The sequence below is a fragment of the Auxenochlorella protothecoides genome (genome assembly GCF_000733215.1).
Source record: "Auxenochlorella protothecoides strain 0710 unplaced genomic scaffold scaffold21, whole genome shotgun sequence".
In the NCBI taxonomy this organism is placed as follows: domain Eukaryota; kingdom Viridiplantae; phylum Chlorophyta; class Trebouxiophyceae; order Chlorellales; family Chlorellaceae; genus Auxenochlorella; species Auxenochlorella protothecoides.
The window spans coordinates 18,839-37,860 of record NW_011934301.1 but is presented as its reverse complement, the minus strand read 5'-3'; the positions used below and the strand labels follow the sequence as shown (position 1 = coordinate 37,860).

The window sequence follows — 19,022 nt, the reverse complement described above, 5'->3', positions numbered from 1 at the left end:
TCCAGGAGCTGCCCTCGCGGACACTTCATGCACTCCCACTGCTTCGCGGCCTACACACGCTACGCCTACACCTGCCCCCTCTGCTTCAAGAGCCTGGGCAACCTGGAGATGTACTGGCGCATGATCGACCGCCTGCTGGAGGCGGAGCAGCTGCCGGCCGAGTACGCGGGCCGGCGCCAGTCCATCCTGTGCAACGACTGCGGCGCGCGCAGCGAGGTTGCCTTCCACTTCGTCTACCACCGCTGCGCGTCCTGCAAGGGCTACAACACGCGCATTGTGTGAGTGGCCTTGGCCGCCCAGCTACAGGCATGGGTGGCGGCGGCGGCTGGCGGGATGCGTGCGACGGGGGCGAGACTTCCCGCATCCAATCCCACGCCTTGATATTAATCAGTTGAGCTTGAAGCGCATTGACTCAGTTCTCCCAAATTCTTGATGCATCATGTTGTATCATACGGAGTATCGAAGGGTAGTCGATCTTGGCATGAAGTGAAAAGCCACGTGGCTATCGCGAGAGTTTTCTCACGCTATACAGCAGGTCCATTGCTGCGACCAAGCAGAGTCTACTTCCACAATATCAAGTTAAGTTGTCTTCCAGTCAAAACTTCATTGGGCTTCTGAGGAGAGGACCCTGTGTGCAACGTATAGACCCGCTCGACATCGACACATCCCCCAACATGGTGACGACGCTGAGGTCGTCGTGTGTTCCATGCATGGCACAGACGCAGCGACGAATGGCCCTCAAAGTTAGCACGCCATGCATGGCTGGCCAGAGCATGGCATTCCTCGGGCATGGGCCGTGCCACACCAGAAACTTCTTCAGGACCGGAGTGGCCTGCCCGAGCATACACCCTCGTGCACGCGCACGCACCGTGCTGCAGAGTCTGGCCAGATCCGATGCGGTGGATGCGAGTCCCTTCGACGATGTGGCGGCAGCCTCGCCGGGAGATGCAGCCCGTGAGGAGTCTCGGAACCCCAGCCCATCCAGGAGGACCCTCTCCGTCACCTTCACCTGCAACAAGTGTGGTGAGCTTCTGAGCAAGGTCTGAACACTTGCTTGAAGGTGACCAGCTTGTGTTCAGAGCCTCACACTGCATTTCTTACCTGCTTTCTCAGGCGGAAGGACGGAACGAGCTGTGAACCCTGTGGCGTGGACTCGGGGCTTGGTCATCGCCCAGTGTGGAGAGTGTGACGCTTGGCATAAGCTGGCAGATGCTGCAAATCTGGTGGACGAGATTCGGTACTCTGACGAAGTATAGCATCTACATCTGGCACCCATTGGGGAGCTTGCATTATGCTGCTTGCTGTCATCCTTATATCTTCCTGTTCTTCTGCAAGTCACATTGTTTGTATGCACAGACATGGTTGTGTATGTATTACTTACAAAAAGGACGATGTACGATACGTTTCAGTATGGGCGCTTGTGCTTCCCAATGTGTGAGCTGTACACACAGGGGCGCCCCCCAGCAATGTCGCATGACAGAAAGGCTCCTCGGTGCCCAGGACCCACCCTGGTATTTCAACGCCTATCGCTCGCTCGAAGTATACATTCGGCAGTGCATGGGATCAGGGAGCAGGCGAAGACCGATGCTCCAGCTTCCATAAATACAGACCATGGTGTTCTCCCTCATTCCCCGACCCGCCCAAATACGAAACACATCTGTCCGACAGAGTATGGCGCCTTCCGAGGATCGATGCCAGAACAATTCCGGTGCCGGCGTCTCGTCTTATGTTGATATTTGTATAACAGAGCGTTGCAGCAGCAGGATTGCACAGCGTGCACCTCTGCCATGGCCTCCGGGACCATCGGCCCCGACGAGGCCAAGGGCCCGGGCCATGCCCTGGTCCTCCGGCTTGTCGACCGCATTCGGCAGCTCGAGCATCAGATATACTCCAATGAGCTTGATTCCAGGGCATCAAGCTCCGATACAGATGCCACATCGCGCTTGGGCCACCTGATGAAGCGTGCTCAGGCCGGGCTCGACTCCGGACTGGCATACATGTGAGCAAGGGGCGGGGCTGAGCACAAACTGAGGCCTGAGGACGAAAGGTGGCATCCTGTGATATATTTTAGGATTTGAAGAGTATACTGCATCATGTGAGTACCACCTACCATGCAGTCTCGGGGAGGAGGAGGTGGCCCAGGCAAACCAGGACGCCGCCCGCATCCGGGAGGCGGAGGAAGCGTGTGCCGATCTGCAGGCCCGCCTGGATGCAGCCCGGACGCAGGTGCAGAAGGACGCCGTCCACATCATGCACCTGACCCGCCAGCTGGACGCCGAGCGCCAGAACGCGGCGGCTGAGAGGTTCGTCATACTACCTGGACTGGCATGTGTGTGCGTGATGGTGAAGCATGCAAATGAGAAGATTCCGTATGTGCCTGATCCTACTCTTTCCGTGGCCAGTGCTTGAGCTTGCTGGTGTACAGACTATGCATCACAAGCCCAGTACCCCGCCACAGGATGCTGGCTGGGTCCAGCATGGAGGCCGCGCTGATGGATGCCAGGCGAGCGGCGCATGAAGAGGCGGCGACGGCCCTGGGGCGGGCAGAGGCGCGGGCCGGGGAGGAGCTGGCCGCCGCGGTGGCCGCCGCGACGCAGAATTGCGATCGGGAGGCCGGCGAGCTGGCGGGCCGCGCGGAGGCGCTGGAGGCCGCCCTGCGAGCGGCCGAGGCCGGCGCCGAGCGGCGGGCGGCGGCCCTGTCAGCCGAGGCCGCGGCGGCGCAGGAGGCCCTGCGCGCCGCGGCTGCGGAGGTGGACTTGCTGCGGAGCGGCCGCGCGGCCCTGGCCCAGGAGCTGAACGAGACCAGGGTGCGGCTGGAGCGGGCCTTGGCGGCCGCCGACGACTTCCACGCCCGCTTCCTGCAGGTTTGCTGGATTGATTGGGACGGGGAGGGGGCCTGGGGGGCTTGGGGGTGCCCAGGCATGTCAGACCAGGGCTCAGGAGGGGCGCTGCCTAGGATCACTTCGCATGGAGGTGCCCGGGTCGCCCGCCGCCGGCACGACCACAAACATTCAAGGCCGGCATCCCAATTCTGCAGGAGCGGGCCGAGCGGCGCAAGGTGCACGAGGAGCTGCAGAGCCTGCGCGGCAACATCCGTGTTCTGTGCAGGCAAGAGGGGAGGAGGGGGGGAAGGATGGGACAGCAGGTTTCGGTGTGCCAGGAGGGGAAATTGCATGGCTGCCAAACGGCCTGACGCGCCCCGGGGCCTGGACTGCCGCCCGCCGCGATGAGATGCCCGGCGACGCAGACCACGCTGGCCAGGCGAGGGATAGGGCAGGGCTCTCTCGGGCCTTGGACCACTTTCACGACGCGCCATCTTGTGCCCATGAACCCCTCACTTCCTGATCTCTCAGGAACCAACCCCCCCAACCCCCCCATCCCCTCGAAACATCCCATAGATTGCGGCCGCTGGCGGGCGGGCCCGGCGCCCCCTGCGCTCTCGAGGTCCCCTTCCCAGGCACCCTGCGCGTCCGCTGCGGCGACCGCCGCACGCAGGAGTTTGAGTTTGGCACAGTGGCAGACGCAGGCGTGAGCCAGGCTGAGCTGTTCGAGGAGGTGGCGCCGCTGGTGCGGTCGGTGGCAGACGGGCACAACGTCTGCATCTTCGCCTACGGCCAGACGGGTTCTGGCAAGACGCACACCGTCACCGGCCCGGCGCATGACCCGGGGCTGGCGGCGCGCGCCGCCGACGCGCTGTGCGCGCTGGCCTCGGCCGAGGGCGCCGAGCGCCGTGCGCTGGAGGTGGGCATGCTGGAGGTGTACGGCGACGTGGTGCGAGACCTGCTGGCGGGGCCTGACGGGGCCGCCGGCGCCGCGCTGGAGGTGTCGGGCCTGGGGCCGGGCCAGGTGGCCGACTGCCGGGCGCGGGTGCCGGGCCTGGGCTGGCGGCCCGTGGCCGGGCGCGAGGACGTGCTGGCGCTGCTGCGCGAGGGCTGCGCGGCGCGCGCCACCGCCGGCACCGCGCTCAACGCCGCCTCCTCCCGCTCCCACGCCGTGCTTTCCATCCGGGCCAGTGACCCGGACGGTCTCGCCGGCGCCAGCGTGCTGCACCTGGTGGACCTAGCAGGTGTTTGACGGGGGGGGGGAGGATGAGGAGGAAGGGAGGGGCGGGGGTGGGCGGGGATGTGGACTTGGACAAGGTGAACGAGAGGTTTGCGTCGCTTGATAAGGGCCCCCTGGGGTGGGGCTCCCATTCGGGGTGCCTGGATCGGCGCGCTGACCGGCAAGCTGCAGGTGCATCGCCGCCGGCCCTCGAAGCCCCCGCCTCTTCCTCCATTCACCCCACCCCGACGCACACACCCACAAACACAAACGCCTTGCAGGTTCCGAGCGCGTCGCGCGCTCCGAGGTGACGGGCCAGCAGCTGCGGGAGGCGCAGGCCATCAACAAGTCGCTGTCGGCGCTGGGGGACGTGATGGCGGCGCTGGCGACACGCGCGCCGCACGTGCCCTTCCGCAACTCGCGCCTGACCCAGGTGCTGCAGGACTCGCTCTGCGGCTCTAGCAAGGTGCTCCTGGTGTGCTGCCTGGACCCGGACCCAGCCTCCGCCCCGGAGTCGCTGTCATCCCTGGCCTTTGCCGCGCGCGCGGCGCGCGTCGAGCTGGGGGCCTCCACCCCGAGCGCACGCGCAACGCCCAGCCAGGGCAGGGCGGAGGGCGGGACGCCCGGCACGGGGCAGAGGGCGGGGACGCCCCTCACCGGGCCGGGGAAGGACGAGGAGGGGCGGCGGCGCGCGCCCCGCACCCCCCTGCACGACCTCCTCAACACGCCGCCGCCGGCCCTGGCGCGGGGGCGGTGAGTCCCAGGCCTTCCAGACCCGCCTGTGTGCCGCAAAGTTGCTATCTGAAGCGGGCATGGACCTGCCCTGTACCGGAAGGCCATGCCCAGAGAGAGAGAGGAGGGTGGGGGTGCCGGGCAGGCACGTGCGCGGTTGCGCGCGCGCCAGATCACTCCCCGGGACTCCTCCAGCACCATCATGCTAAGCGATGGTGCACTCCATAGCTGTCCACCCGAATCGGATCGAGAATCTCACGTACTTCAGCTTGCTCTGCCCACCATGGAGCCGGTGCGAACACCTGCCGCAAACTATTCCATGGTGTCGGTGGCGGAGGCCGTCGAGACGGCGCTGGGCGCGACGAGGCCGCTCCCTCCCCAGGATTTCAGCTACATCGATGCACTAGGACTGACCCTGGCGGAAGATGTGCTGGCCAGAGATCCGATCCCCGCGTACAGGGCCAGCATTAAGGTGCCTGGAGGGGACCAGTCTGGAGCCCGCTCCCGCCCCTGCCGATGTCTGTGACTTGGGTTTTGGTGTTCCAAATGTCCACCACACTTCTTCATCGCAGGACGGGTATGCCGTCAGGGCTGTCGATGGGCCTGGCGTTTACCCCGTGGCTTTTGAGGCGTTTGCAGGGGCCGAGCCGGAGACCCTCCCCCCCGGCACCGTGGCCTACATCGGTACGGGCGGGCCGCTGCCCGAGGGGGCGGATGCCGTGGTCCAAATCGAGGATACCCTGGATCAGGGAGCGGACGATCGTGGCCAGCGACTGGTCAAGATCCTCGTGGAGGTGCCCGGCCCGGGGTATGATGTGAGGCAGGTAGGCAGGCATTGGTCCTTGGTAGTACAGGGGCTCCAGGGGCGGATAGTCAGGGCATGGCATGCGCGCATGCGTAGCCCGCCACATGTTTGTCTTATTGAGTAGATGTGGTGCCGCCACCCCTTACCACCACCAGATCGGGAGTGATGTCGCTCAGGGCGAGGTCATCCTGCCGGCAGGGCATCACCTGCTGCCCGCGGAGATCGGGATCCTAGCCGGCTCCGGGGCCGTCACCGTGAAGGTGGGACTGGGGCCTCATTGCTGCATGCAGGCATGCTGGAAGCTGCCTGTCCATTGAGGTGCACAGCCGCCTGGCAGGCTCTGCCCCCGCGCTGCCAGGGGAGCAAAAATGAAGACACTACCTAGCACTCTCGACCACAGGCCTATCCCCGGCCACGCGTGGCCGTGCTTTCCACTGGTGACGAAGTCAAGGATCCGGCGGCCGTTGCACTTGGGCCGGGCCAGGTCAGGGACACCAACAGGGCCATGCTCATGGCGGCGGTCAGCGAGGCGGGGGCGCTGACGCAGGATCTGGGCATCGCAGGAGACACCGAGGAAGAAAGCACGGCGGCATTCCGCAGGGCGCTGGATGGGGGCGCTGACGTCATGCTGATCACGGGTGGGTTGCACCTTGAGACCACGGGAGCTGGAGGAAAAGGGGTTGGTACACGATGGGGGACTGGTGTGGGTGGGTGTTTACAGACCCCGGGAAGGGAGGGATGGGGGGTGACATGGGGCTGAGGGTCATACTGGCGTGGCAAGAGGGTATCAAGCAAGGTTGAGATGTGAGTGGTGCAGGCAGCCCAGCTGATGGCATGTGGAGCGTGGCCCACAGTGTGCTTCAGCTCCTCACAGCATGGGCCTCTCATGCACCCACATTCCCGCGCTCCTCTCAGGTGGGGTGTCCATGGGCCAGCGTGACTACATCAAGCCCCTCTTGGAAGCGCAGGGCACAGTGCACTTTGGCAAGGTGTGCATGAAGCCTGGCAAGCCGCTCACCTTTGCGGAGGTGCCGCGGGAGGGCAGGTATGGGGAGATGGGTCTGGTGGGGTGGGGCCAGGCTCGCTGGTGCCTGGGCAAGATGTTGTGGTTTGCCGCAGTGCCTGCAATGCTGGCCGCCGCCCCCGAGGTCTGTCTTGGGGGCGTTGGCCTATGGCATGGAAGACGACATCCTCAGGATGGACATCGCTCCTGAGCATCATCCTGTATGCTTCCCAGGGCCCCCCTACTTGTCTTCGGCCTGCCTGGGAACCCAGTTAGCGGCCTGGTCACTTTCAACCTGGTGGTGCTTCCCTGCCTGAGACGGCTGCAGGGCTGGGGGGTACGTGTAGTCTTGGGAGAGGGTGGCTGATGTTGGAGCAAAGGGGTCGCTGACTTCTAAGCTGCTCACACTTGGAGTGTGCTAGACGCTGCCCAAGCCCTGAAACAAGCCCTCCAAGACAATGGTGTGCTTTCTGGGTCGCAGGTGTTAGCACTCATTAGGAAGCATCCCCTTCTGCACCCACACTGTCCCATGTGTCCGTGCCAACAGCCTCGACGCCCCTCCCTGCAGGACCCAGGCCTGCGGCGAGTGCATGCCAGGCTCTCCTTTGACATAAAGCAGGACCCCGCCAGGCCAGAGTACCACCGCGCCATCGGGTCTTGGAGAAGGATGGCGGGGGGCGATGGGTGGGAACTCGTGGCACAATCCACGGGAGGACAGATCAGCAGCCGCCTGCTCAGTCTCCGGGCCGCCAACCTGCTCCTGGAGATCCCCAGGGTGAGTCATAGTCCGGGGTACAATGAGCTCAGTGCATGATGCCCCTGAAAGACAGAGGTGCCGCAAGGGCTTGGCGGCAAGCCCACAGCATGGGGCGTTGAACTTGGCATGCTTGCCTTTCTGCAAGACTCGCGAACTCAGTACATTTTCCCCTTTTCATGCAGAGGAAAGGCGTGCTGGTGGCAGGGACGCAGGTCTCAGCACTCATCATCGGTGACCTGGGTTGCATGCCAGTACATGAGTCTGTTGATACAACCCCTGGCTTTTGAGCATGTGTCCTCGTGCGGTATACTCTGCAACAGACCCAGCGTCAGAACCGCCCTGGATATCACTGGAGGCACGTTTGTGGTTAGATGTTGACCCTCCTGGAGGGGAACCGATTGCAGATGTCCATGCATTAGAAAGCCACGTCAGCCTATCTCGGAAGTCTTTCCGACACACCGAGTGCTCTTGAAGGGTGGCACTGCGAGCCAAGGTCTCCACCCAACTTCCGATGATTGAGTAGTCTCCTTAGGTGCGCATGCGTCAGGATGAGGGCTGCGTGGGCTCTGGTTCGACGGAGGGAGGCCTTGACGATTGTCTGTACGAACTCCAGGCGAGCTGCGTCAAGCGCGGCCCAGGCGACACCTACGCAAGGTACTTGTTTCAGTTCCACGAGCTAGTACATCTTCCGAGGTATCATTTCCATTCCTCTTCTTTGCCAGAGTCATCGCATCGGCTCATTATCTACGAGTCTGAGCAACCCTGGTGTGAATCCAAATGCAACAGGTGCAACCACTTTGACCTTGACCCAGAGCCACGTCAAGGGCTGTACGAGTCCCGCCCTCCTCCAGACCAGTCTGGGGGGCCTCCTCGACGATCTCGCACGGCGTCAGCCGGATGTGGAGGCTGTCGTCAGCCTGCACCAGGGCAGCCGCCTGTCATATGCCGGGCTGCAGCAAGAAGCGTGCACGGCAGCCGCAGCCCTGGTGTCTCTTGGGGTGGAGCAAGGAGACAGGGTTGGGGTCTGGGCAACCAGCTGCCAGGAATGGGTGATCATGCAGTTTGCCACCGCCAAGGTGAGGGAAGACCACGGCAGGCATGCCTGCTGCCCTGGGGGTGCACATTAGGGAAGCGGAAGGGGTGAATCGCTGGGTGGGCAAGCAGGAGCAGCACATTGCCGTTGTTCCTCTGATGCGGCCTGGACGCTGCCGCATCCCAGCCAGCTGTGTGGATCTGTGGCCTCACCGAGTCGCCCTCCCAACCCATCAGGTTGGGGCCGTGCTGGTGAGCATGAACCCAGCGTACCAGACCACTGAGCTGGAGTATGCTGTGGCACGCTGTGGCATGACTCACCTCATTATGTCACCTGGCTGGAGAGCCTCAGACTACGTCGGCATGCTCCAGGTGAATTGCAGCCTGGGAGCGCACAAGCTGGGTTGAGAGGATCGCCTTGCAGGGTGTCCGAGAGCCGGGCACAGGACCGAGACAAGAGGGCGCACAGGGTCTTGCAGGCAGACCGTGCGGCACGCAGCGCCAGTCAGCCCCGCAAGCCACTCCTGCACAGAGCATCAGGGCAGAGGTGCCCACCCTGCGGCATGTGGTCCTGCTGGGAAGTGGCGAGAGTGCACCAGGCAAGCAGAGGGCCTGAAGGGGCATCGATGGGTCAGCCATCGATGCCAAGTGCCTGTGACCTGGATTACCATGGCTCTCTTGCTGTTTGGTTGGGGCACCGGTGGGCTGTGTCCATCAATACCTTCAGCTGGCTCCCCCCTAACATGGCCCCACCTGAACCCTGGCCCAGGCCTGCTCAGCTGGCACGAGTTCCTGGAGCGGTCTGGCATGGCGGGCGCCCGGGAGGCGGCACGGGCGCGGGCTGCTGGCATGGACCTGCACACCCCTTACAACATCCAATACACCAGCGGTACGACGGGGCGGCCCAAGCCCGCCCTCCTGTCGCAGCACAGCGTGCTGAACAACGGCTACATGATAGGGCGGGGCTGCAGACTGGGCCCCGCCGACCGCGTCTGCATTCCCGTCCCCCTGTTCCACTGCTTCGGGGCCGTGCTGGGGAACCTCGCGACCCTGGCTACAGGAGGGACCATCGTCTTTCCTGGAGGTGGGTCGCATGGCTTTTTTTTTTTGGGGGGGGGGGGGGACGGGACCGCACGCTCGTGCCACAGCTCCAAGAAACTTGGCAGGCACTGCCGGCCGCGCCCACTTTTCCCCCTTTCCATTTTCCCCTGATGCCGCAGCGTCCTTTGATCCGGCCAGGACCCTTGCGGCAGTGCAGGCAGAGCGCTGCACGTCTCTCCTGGGCGTCCCCACCATGTTCATCAGGGAGCTGGAGCTTGACAAGTGAGCAGGAAGATTCTTGAGGGGTCAGGCAATGGGGTCTCATTCTTTTGGTGGAATATTTGAGCTCATGTGCCTTCTATGTCAGTCGTGAGGGGCGAATGCAATCAGTCAGGCAGAGGCCATGCTGCCGCGAAGCAGGCGTCTGCCTTTTTCTGGGTGCATCCAGGTGGCCCCACAGTGTACCCTTTTCCTGAAAATTGACCCCAGCCCGCCATCCACACAGCTTTGGCGAGTATCGCCTGGATAGCCTGCGCACCGGCATCATGGCAGGCAGCCCCTGCCCCGTGGAGGTCATGCGGCGCGTCCAGTCCAAGATGCACATGAGTGTGAGCATGACCGACGCCATTTTTGTATGGGGACCTGGGTGGGGTTTACCATCCTGGAATTAGTACGCTGATACTTGTATTCTGTCCAGCCAATCACCTTCTCACCTTCCTCATCACAGGAGGTCACCATCTGTTACGGCATGACAGAGACATCCCCAGTGTCCTTCCAGACGAGCATCCAGGGTGAGCCGGGGTGAGGCCGTTCCATGGTCTTCTCAGGCATAGTAGCTCTGTGTGGCAGGTCGGCAGGGACTTTATCTCCTAGGATGGCTTACGTGGGGACCAAGCGCTCTTGCCCCCCCACCGACCAGATCCAATTGAGCGGCGGGTCTCCACGGTGGGCCACATCCACCCCCACTTGGAGGCCAAGGTGATCGACCCTGTGACGCAGGGCATCCTTGCCCCTGGGGAAGTCGGGGAACTCTGCGTCAGAGGTGGGGCGAACTCGCTTTTGCTGCGGAGTTTGTTTGGGATGGACGGCAGGATGGCTGGTTTATCAGAAATGACACGAAGTATAGACTCTTGAGAGGTGCCAAGCTAGCAGGAAGTGCCTGCTCATACGTGGCATGCTTCGGTCCTTGCAGACACGACAATTCTGCTCCGCACGCAGGCTATTCGGTGATGCAGGGGTACTACGATGACCCGGAGGCCACTGCGGCGGCTGTGGATGCAGAGGGCTGGATGCACTCTGGGGATCTGGTGACGCTGGACGCCGAGGGGTACTGCAACATCGTGGGCAGGTGTGCTGATGGCCCCAGTGCCCCTGGGTGCCAGTGTCGGGGAAAATGGGGCCAGGACTCCTGCTTTTGTTCGCTATAGTACGCATGGCAGGCGTGGAGGGGTCTGCTGTCTGGTACCTTTGGGGCATGGAGCACCATGTACTCAAATCTGCTCCCCTGAGAAGGACTCCCGTCGGGCGAAAGAGATCCCTTCCTGTACCCGTCACCTGACAGGATGAAGGACATGGTCATCCGAGGGGGCGAGAACCTTTACCCCCGCGAGATAGAAGAGCTGCTGCACTCCCATCCGGCCATTGCAGAAGTCAATGTGCGCAGGGTCAAGGGGAGGGTCTTGGATGGGGTGCCTCATCACCATGATCTTCTGCCTCGCAGCAGTCCCAACCCAACCAGGACCGCCCCCCATCTTCTGGCATCAGGTCTTTGGGGTGGCAGACGCCAGATACGGGGAGGAGCTCTGTGCATGGGTCAGAACATGGTGCGCCGGGCTGTGAGTTTCGGTGCGGTGTGCTGGAGCTGCTGCCGCCTCGGAGTGGAGAGCTGTCGAGTTTCAGCACCTCATGGATGACCTTGACCGGGATTGCCTCACGTTTGACCGCTGCCATGCCACTCAAGAACGCCTTGCACCCCTCCTCTCCACTGCTTGGGCCGCAGGGACCATGCCTCTGTGAGCGAGGACGACATAAGGGCCTGGGCTGCCGCGCGAGTCAGCCGCCACAAGGTTCCCCGCTACATCAAGTTTGTGCACTCCTTCCCCCAGACACGTGAGCGGTGCATCGCTTGCTGGTCGGGAGGACCCCGATCAGTGGCAGCCCTGCCAGGCCCGTGCCTTCCGCCTGCCGCTACGCATGTCACCCATTTCTTTCTCACCCTCGACAGTGAGCGGGAAACCGCAGAAGTACCTCATGCGGAAGCAGGCCAACGCAGAGCTGGGCCTGGATCAGGCGGAGACGGTGGAAACGGCGTGATGAGCTTATGTCGGTACTGACAGCCGTTTTCGTACTTTGCCACCATGCTTTCCACAGTTTCTGCAGTGGCAGGAACCAGGTCCAAATCTGGGTGCACGACTATAGACCATCCCCATGCTGCCCATAGTAGGCAATAGTCTCCTTTGCAGGCTGTGCTTTGAGTCGCAATCGCGGTGGATACGTTCTTTGATGATGCCATGCTGGCCCCTGCTCCGTTCCTGTGGTCGGCAGTGTGGACACCGCTAGCGTTACACACATGCTCACAGTGTGGCGAGCAACAAGTATTGGGAGAGGAACACCTCTGGGACGTCTATCAACATGGCCTAGAATGTGCACCCATGCGATACAATGCAATAGTCCTCCGTGGTGGAGGAATATCTGCAGGGGTCAACAGCCGCCAGGCAGCTGTGTCGCCAGCCAGACCTCCAGCGCATCCTGGCTGGCCGCCGCCGGTGGGCAGGCCCCCGTCGACAGGATGCCCGACAGGAGCATCGTCATCGCGGCATTCTGCCTTTCCAGGGCCGCAGCCTCCGCCTCCAGGCCATGCACTCGCTGCTGCTGCCTGCACATGGGGAGGCACAGCGCTTGAATGTGGAAAGCCAGGCCCAGCTGGGCTGCCAGCGCTCGAGGACGGGTGCATGCAGAGGCAGATGACCAGCTGCTGAACACATGTATGCTCACATGCTGGGGGTCCAATTGATACTCGATTTCCCTCGCCCTCACGCACTGTGGCCATCAATACCACGAGGCCCAGCATCCTGGACCCCAGCTGGAACTGGCGAAAGGTCATCCAATCCACTCACTTCCTGTAGGACAGGAGGGCTGTCTCCCGGTTTCGCTGTCGCCGGGCGTCCCGAGCCTCCGCTTCGGAGGCGAAGCAGTACCTCCGCTTCGCACCTCGACCCCGCCGCTTCCCGGCGGCTGCCGCACAGCGTGGGTTTTCTGGAGCAACATGGAGGAGTGTGGAGTCTGCAACTGGCCCAGCCAAGAGAGGGTGCCGCGCGAGGGCCTCAGAGCCGGAACGGGCCTCCAAGCTACCACAAGCTCATCATCCAAGATCCCCACGGCCCTTTAAAAGCTCATCCGCCTCTGCCTCACCTGGCTTGCTGTGCCCTGCGTGGCTGGTTGCACTTGTGGAGGCGGACTGGAGGCAGCCGCTGGTGTCAAGCAGGCTGCAAAGATCACCATCGTCTCTCCACAGGTCCTCAAGGCCGTCCAGAAAGCTGCCACAGGGCGAGAGCCCGCTGCTGCCTGTCACGTCGCTGCTTTGCGCCTCTGATCCTAGATTAAGGTGACATTGGGGGGTATGCCGCGCCTCAGGATCCCATAACTTGAGAAACAGTCTTGCAGTCGTGGTGGTGGGAGATCCCACGGAAAGCCCGTTGCTGGCCCACCCCAGTTCCCTGGCGATCAAGACTACCTTGCCACGATAGCTGCGGCACAGGCAAGGCCAGGGGGAACAGCTGGCCCTGATCAACAAACTGCAGTGCCATGGGGGAGGAACTGCGGTGCATGGTGCGGGGACACGCGATGTTGGTCCCAGGGGGGCCGGGAGACGAGGGCTGGGAGGGGGTGCCAAAGGGACCCCCCTCCAGTCTGTCACCCTGGCCCTCCCCATGAAGGGAACTGTGGAGAGATGGGTGGTAGGGGGACGCGCATCCCCGACGCAGTGCTAACTGGTCCGGGTGGTAACGGTATGTATCTCAGCCATAGGCACAAGGCCTGTCGGCACCCGTTGCGCGGTTAAGTTAGACATAGGGTACATCAGGATGGCAGACAGGCTACGGTGCAACGATCAGGCTGCATGCACGTGCAGCCCGGACCGTCGCGCTACCTTCGAAGCAAGACGCCCGAGTATGGGGAGCCAGCCCCCGTGGATGAAGGGCTGGGATGGTGCATGGGGATGCAATGCCCCACAGTCGCCGGCTCGTGGGGATGCATGGCTAGAGTCTCACTGTAGAAGGAAAAGCGGGGACGGATGCTGGGGATGGGTTCACTGTCAGGTGGTGCGTAGGGGAAGCGGCCTTTCGGACATCAGCTGTACCTTCCGGGGGCTGGGTGTGAGTGCATGTCGTGTGTAGCTCCTCGTGTCATAAGGCACGGTAGCAACATCCCGTTGCGGTTTCCATTGGTCCGCTTGGAGGGGAGGGACGGCATCGTCGCGTGTGGCGTATTGCGACAAGCAAGGCCAATCGTTTGACCCGGGACCATCCACCGATCCACACATGGCCCTTTTTCGGACGCAAGTCGACCGTTACATCTCAATTGTGCTTGTATGCTCCGCTTTAGATCATCTTTTGATCTCTATTGTTTGCAGTGACAAACGCGCATTCTGCAAAAGAGCCGCACATTCTGCAAAAGAGCTGTGCATTCTGCGAACGACCCTTCTCATAACTCGATTTGCCTCTTTGCGGCTGATGAATGGTTCATGGACGTCAACGACAAGACATGTTGATCAGAGTGATACATGTACCAGACATGGAAGATGAGGAGCATGAGCCCCTAAGCATTGAGCATGTTTCAGGGGAATGGGGCATGTGGCTTGTGCAGGAATCCGCCCTAGTGCCATCGAACGATCGGGCTCTTCAGAGCTCAAAACGAAGCAGAAGCTATGCGGTATGCATGTAGACTATCAAGGAAAAAGTCGACATAAATGAATGCTGCCTGGTCGATCATGTCTGGGGGCCGCGGCCCCATGGTCGTACGAAGATTTTCGGGGGGACGGCCAGCTACCAGGCTCCTGCCATGCTGGTGCTGACCCCCTCACACCATGCCAAGCAACAGCGAAGTCGGAACGGCTCAGATCAGGCTGTACCGCACGCAGCGCGTGCATACCTAGTGATATTTGAGACTCACAACTTGGTTGTATTCGACCATCGCACCTGCTCGCGGCCGAGAATAACCCCAGGCGGGAAGTCCAGCTCCCCTGCATTTCTTTGTCCGCCGGGCGAGTTTTGGATGCATCTAACTTCCGAAATTGGATAGTAGTCGGTATTCTCACGAGTTCACTGTCCATCCTGGAAGCATCCGCGGCTATGATCCCGTTTCTGAGGTTGGCCGGGAGATACGCGTGATCTGATACGGCGTGAACGACTGCTTCGGACGTGGTCCACGGTGTCCCCATCACCTACTCCCTCCTCCCTTCCCTCCACTCCCCTCCACTCCCCGCCCACTCACAGCGCTCTGTCTGGCGAAGAAGCGGCGGGCACCCCCATCGACCCTGCTTTCCCCATTCTGAAAAAGCTGCGGCTTTCCAGACGAGGACGAGCTCAGGGACCGGGCGGTGGATCAGGGGCATCACCCTCCGCATCTGCAGCCCCCCTGCCGCAGGAGCCTCTTGGCGCAAGGCAGCCTGATGGGGCGGGTCCCAGTGCACAGGCCGTGAGCCATCAGTCCCAGCAAAAAGTCATCCACATCCTGCAGAAGCATGGCAGCAGCTTCTGCGACGAGCTAGGGGCAAGTGGTGTACCTCATGGGTAGCATGCAGTCAGCTGCAATTGTCACCCTGTCCCTTCTCCTCGTGCCAAATCAACGATGCACTCCTCCTGCAGATCGACATGCAGCAGGGTGGCAAGAACGCTCTGTGGCAATGGTTCTGCGCTACTGTCCTGTTCAGTGCCCGCATCAAGTCCCAAGCAGGTAACATGTGTTGGATTTATATCTTCCTGGGCCAACCAGTGGAATGGATGACCAGCAAAATTACTCTTCATGTAAGCATCTTTCAGCAGGGACGCCCACATTGCCAGACCTTCTGTAGCACCGTCACCCTGCCCCCTTGCCTCTCTCAAATGGCAGGCGCCCAGGCATGCAAGGCGCTCATCTCTGCCGGGCTGGAGAGCCCAGAGGACATGAGCCTCATCAGCAAGCAGGAGTGCAGGCAGCTGCTGCGTGACAGCGGCTACGACAGATATGGGTGGAGGGGGGGGGGGGGGTAGGTAAGGGGTAGTGGGGGGGGTGGAGAGGGAAAGGGAATGGGGTTGCAGAACAGAGGCATTAAATGCAATGCTTGGCCCCAAGCCATGTCGTCTGCAGTCGTGCGGCAGCATGATGTGCTCCCTGTCCTAACCATGCAGATGACAAGACCGCTGGCTTTCTGGTGGATGATGCACACCTCCTGCTCACGCACTACAAGGGTGACTTTGGGAAGCTTCGAGATGCGGCCGGCCGCGACCCTGCCCAGGTAGGCGGGGCGGGCCTTGCGTGTTGGGCGGCTTGACCCCAGCGATGCAGGTATCAGCAGCATGGAGCTCGAGGGCGCACACATCACGCAGCTCATGTGTCCCCACTCTCTGCAGGAGCGCCTGTTGCTGAAGAAGTTTAAAGGGATAGGGGACGGCGGCGTTGACATCTTCTTCCGCGAAGCACAGGTGGGCTGATTGTGAGGGAGGGATTGCTCCGAGTTTCTTCCTACCGGTTCTCGTCCAGCGCATGGAGGAGTAGGAGTCAGTTCTGCCTCAAATCTTGTGTCCCTGTGCACACGCAGCTTGTCTGGGACGAGATCTATCCTTTTGCGGACAAGAAAGCGCTCAAGGCCGCACGCCTCGTGGGCTTTCGTGAGCACCCAAAGGTGAGGTGCTGTGCATGGGACGAGGTGCAGGAAGAGCTCTGGATGGGCCGGGGCGGGCTGAATGTGGGTGCGCATGCAGACTCTCTGTAAGAATGAGCTTTATCTGGATTCATAGGCTGTAAGCAGGTCCAGGCCTTGTTGCGACGGAACACACCTCGCCGCGATCAACAAGCTCACCATCGCCATGCCCTCGCAACCTCCCACAGGTGCTCGCAGAGCTCTGCCAGAACGACATCCCCACCTTTGTGCGCCTCGTGGCTGCACTGGTGCGGATGGAACTCTCCAAGTCTTATAATGATGTACAATCTCAGGCCCAGCTGCGTCCTCCGCACTCGATGCCGCAGTCATAACCCTCCCTGTGGTCAGCATGAACTGCATCTGCTTCCTTGGCGCGCTCCGTCGTGCCGGGAGTCTGGCTGTTGTGAGAAGACTGTTTGAGGGTCCCTCAACCCTGATGCTCTATCGTCCGGCACGGCTACTGAATCCTCTGCGAGTAACGTGGCCCCACCTCTTATTCCTGACTGCGAATAACATCCGTGGAACCCCATGGATCGACCCCATATCCATTATCATCTTTCAAGCTCGTGCACATTTTCCCCTCCCTATTGTTAAGATGGTGTCTGAAGAAAGGTAGAGGGAGGAGGTATCTTATGGGAGCATTCCAAAAACACCTCACTGCATGAAACCAATACTATACACCTGGACGTGGCACCATCCTCCGAACCTCATTCTCGTCTGTACATCACAGTTGTCCAAGCCTTGGGCCACGTTGGCAGTGTCAACAATTGGAGGAGGCCAGATCCCGCCCTTGCAAATCCAAGGGAGTAGATGCCCAGGTGACCCCGTTACGCAGCCGGTGAGGTGGTTCGGAAGAATGGTAGTTGAGCATGGATGTCGTGCCAAGTTGACAAGACGAGTCACGCACGACAGGGATACACACGCGTGCAGGGAATAAGAAATAGCTATTCAGCAGTGGTATAGGATACCGGACTGCTGCTCGACCTTTAGCAACCACCTGTGTACCGATCTGGCCAGCTCCGGGAGTGAATGCATTCCCTCCTGCCCTCGCGCCCTATTCTCACATACTTGAACTGATCAGAGCTCGTGCAAGGAGTGCTCACGCGGGGCTTACCTCGTCGCGACCAGGTGATTGGCACTGCATTTGGAGCTCGAGCTGGCTGCTCCGCCCCGCCAGCCCCGCTCAGGCCACGACGGCGACCTGCCCCGTGTACCCCAGATCGACATGCCGAGCGTGTCCGGTGGCGTGTCCACCCCCACATCAGCCACCGCTGCGGGCGGGGAGGTGGTGTCCGCCTCGCTGGAGGGCCTGGTGCACGCCCTGGACGGGCTGAAAACCTCGCTGGGCTACGACGACTTCGCCACCGTGCAGTCCCTCATCGGGGACCTGCGGGCTGAGAACCTGGAGCTGCGCTCCTATGCCGAAACGGCCATCAGGGTGCGTGTGTGTTGGGGTGGGAGGGTGTGGGCTGCAGTGCGGGCGTGGGGGCGAACACCTCTGGGGTGGTTGCGCATCTGAGCCATGAGCAGCGAGTGCAGTGGGGCTGCAACCACCTCCCTACAATCGTGGGCGTTTGACTGTGTGTGTGCATCTGCTTGCCGAACATGTGCATAGCACTGCGGACGCCAGTGTGGGATGCGGGAACCGCCCGATTCGCGCAGACCCATCAGCCGGCGGCGATGTGCCCGGGGCCCCAAACGCCCAGACTGGCCCCTGCCTCCCTGCAATTACCCCACAACCCACCACCACCTCCCCACGCCGCTGCGCCGCAGGAGGCGCAGAAGCTGAAGGAGGCGCACGACGCCCTGGCAGAGCAGCTGGCGGAGCGCGCACTTGAGGACCGCGTGGGGCGGGCCGTGGCAGAGACCAACCGCCTGGCCTCCCTGGCCGACGACTTCGACCGGGAGCTGGCGCCAGGGCGGGGCGAGGAGGTTGAGCGCGCCAAGCGCGAGGCCGAGGCCCTCCGCGCCCGGGTTGGCGACCTGGAAGCGGAGCGTGCCGACCTGGAGCGGCGGCTGGCGGCGGCCGAGCGTCGGGCGCAGGAGGCCGAGCGTCGGGCCCAGGAGGCCGAGCGCCGGGCCCAGGACGCTGCCGCGAGTGCGGCGGTGGGCGTGGCTGCCGGCGCGGGCGTGGCCGCCGGGACGGGCGCCGCCCTCCTGGGCGCGAGCGCAGGTGCGAGGCCCAACAGCGACGCGGCGGCCTCGGCGGCGTGCGCGCCGACGCTGCCGCCGCCGTCGCCGCGGCGTGGCCCGCGCGGCCTTGGCTCGCCGGGCCACGCCCCGATCTACCCCGCCGCAGGCTTTGCCCTCGGCGCCAGCCCGCGCGCCAGCCCGCGCGCTAGCCCCGGGCCGGCGCCCACCAGCCCCGCGGCATCCGCGGCGCTGGAGCGCACCACCTCCATCCGCCTGGCGGAGCTGGCACTGCAGAACGAGGACCTGCGACGCGAGGTGGCCAGCCTGAGCGAGACCATGTTCGGCAAGACCTTCCGCCCGCCCTCGGCCTGGGCGGAGCGCGAGGTGCGGTACAAGCGCGACGAGCAGGCGTGGGCCGAGGCGCGGCGCGAGCTGGAGGCCGACCGCGCGCGCCTGGCGGCGGAGCTGGCCGCCGCGCGCGCCGCGGAAGACACCGACGATTGGCGCGCGCGCATCGCGGGCCTGGAGGCGCGCCTGCTGGAGTCGGAGCGCGAGCGTGGCGACCTAGCCGCGCGCCTGC

General features: G+C 62.7%; 7 protein-coding genes across 7 annotated transcripts in view; 6 read left to right on the top strand and 1 right to left on the bottom strand.

The window, feature by feature from the left end:
* Positions 1 to 27: 27 nt before the first annotated feature.
* On the top strand, positions 28 to 282 carry F751_2253 (putative RING finger protein; the record flags this gene model as incomplete). Its single annotated transcript, XM_011401651.1, has 1 exon — positions 28 to 282. The coding sequence occupies one exon, from the start codon at positions 28 to 30 to the stop codon at positions 280 to 282; it is 255 nt and encodes an 84-aa protein (XP_011399953.1).
* Positions 283 to 789: 507 nt separating this feature from the next.
* F751_2252 (hypothetical protein) lies at positions 790 to 1,035 on the top strand (the record flags this gene model as incomplete). The annotated part of the gene is made up of 1 exon (XM_011401650.1): positions 790 to 1,035. One exon carries the CDS (start codon positions 790 to 792, stop codon positions 1,033 to 1,035), a length of 246 nt encoding a protein of 81 aa, XP_011399952.1.
* Positions 1,036 to 1,787: 752 nt separating this feature from the next.
* F751_2251 (Molybdopterin biosynthesis protein CNX1) lies at positions 1,788 to 7,395 on the top strand (the record flags this gene model as incomplete). Its single annotated transcript, XM_011401649.1, has 15 exons — positions 1,788 to 1,999; positions 2,118 to 2,303; positions 2,459 to 2,579; positions 2,709 to 2,864; positions 3,038 to 3,095; positions 3,458 to 3,771; positions 3,907 to 4,066; positions 4,323 to 4,594; positions 5,042 to 5,245; positions 5,346 to 5,597; positions 5,734 to 5,838; positions 5,979 to 6,216; positions 6,494 to 6,623; positions 6,816 to 6,918; positions 7,150 to 7,395. The coding sequence occupies 15 exons, from the start codon at positions 1,788 to 1,790 to the stop codon at positions 7,393 to 7,395; spliced, it is 2,757 nt and encodes a 918-aa protein (XP_011399951.1).
* Positions 7,396 to 8,393: 998 nt separating this feature from the next.
* Positions 8,394 to 11,724, top strand: F751_2250 (Putative acyl-CoA synthetase YngI; the record flags this gene model as incomplete). The annotated part of the gene is made up of 13 exons (XM_011401648.1): positions 8,394 to 8,414; positions 8,608 to 8,742; positions 8,903 to 8,951; positions 9,140 to 9,454; positions 9,591 to 9,693; positions 9,917 to 10,019; positions 10,139 to 10,202; positions 10,331 to 10,453; positions 10,630 to 10,759; positions 10,973 to 11,066; positions 11,176 to 11,246; positions 11,411 to 11,520; positions 11,636 to 11,724. The coding sequence occupies 13 exons, from the start codon at positions 8,394 to 8,396 to the stop codon at positions 11,722 to 11,724; spliced, it is 1,407 nt and encodes a 468-aa protein (XP_011399950.1).
* Positions 11,725 to 12,978: 1,254 nt separating this feature from the next.
* Positions 12,979 to 13,342, bottom strand: F751_2249 (hypothetical protein; the record flags this gene model as incomplete). The annotated part of the gene is made up of 2 exons (XM_011401647.1): positions 12,979 to 13,005; positions 13,145 to 13,342. 2 exons carry the CDS (start codon positions 13,340 to 13,342, stop codon positions 12,979 to 12,981), a joined length of 225 nt encoding a protein of 74 aa, XP_011399949.1.
* A 2,064-nt stretch (positions 13,343 to 15,406) lies between these two features.
* On the top strand, positions 15,407 to 16,641 carry F751_2248 (hypothetical protein; the record flags this gene model as incomplete). The annotated part of the gene is made up of 6 exons (XM_011401646.1): positions 15,407 to 15,434; positions 15,520 to 15,612; positions 15,798 to 15,904; positions 16,020 to 16,091; positions 16,208 to 16,291; positions 16,498 to 16,641. The coding sequence occupies 6 exons, from the start codon at positions 15,407 to 15,409 to the stop codon at positions 16,639 to 16,641; spliced, it is 528 nt and encodes a 175-aa protein (XP_011399948.1).
* Positions 16,642 to 17,534: 893 nt separating this feature from the next.
* The window catches only part of F751_2247 (hypothetical protein), a gene marked incomplete at both ends in the record, with an annotated part of 5,266 nt that continues 3,778 nt past the window's right edge, over positions 17,535 to 19,022 (top strand). The window contains 3 exons of the mRNA XM_011401645.1: positions 17,535 to 17,747; positions 18,083 to 18,415; positions 18,698 to 18,826. Coding sequence (XP_011399947.1) covers positions 17,535 to 17,747; positions 18,083 to 18,415; positions 18,698 to 18,826 — 675 coding nt within the window. The remainder of the gene's footprint in view (positions 17,748 to 18,082; positions 18,416 to 18,697; positions 18,827 to 19,022) is intronic.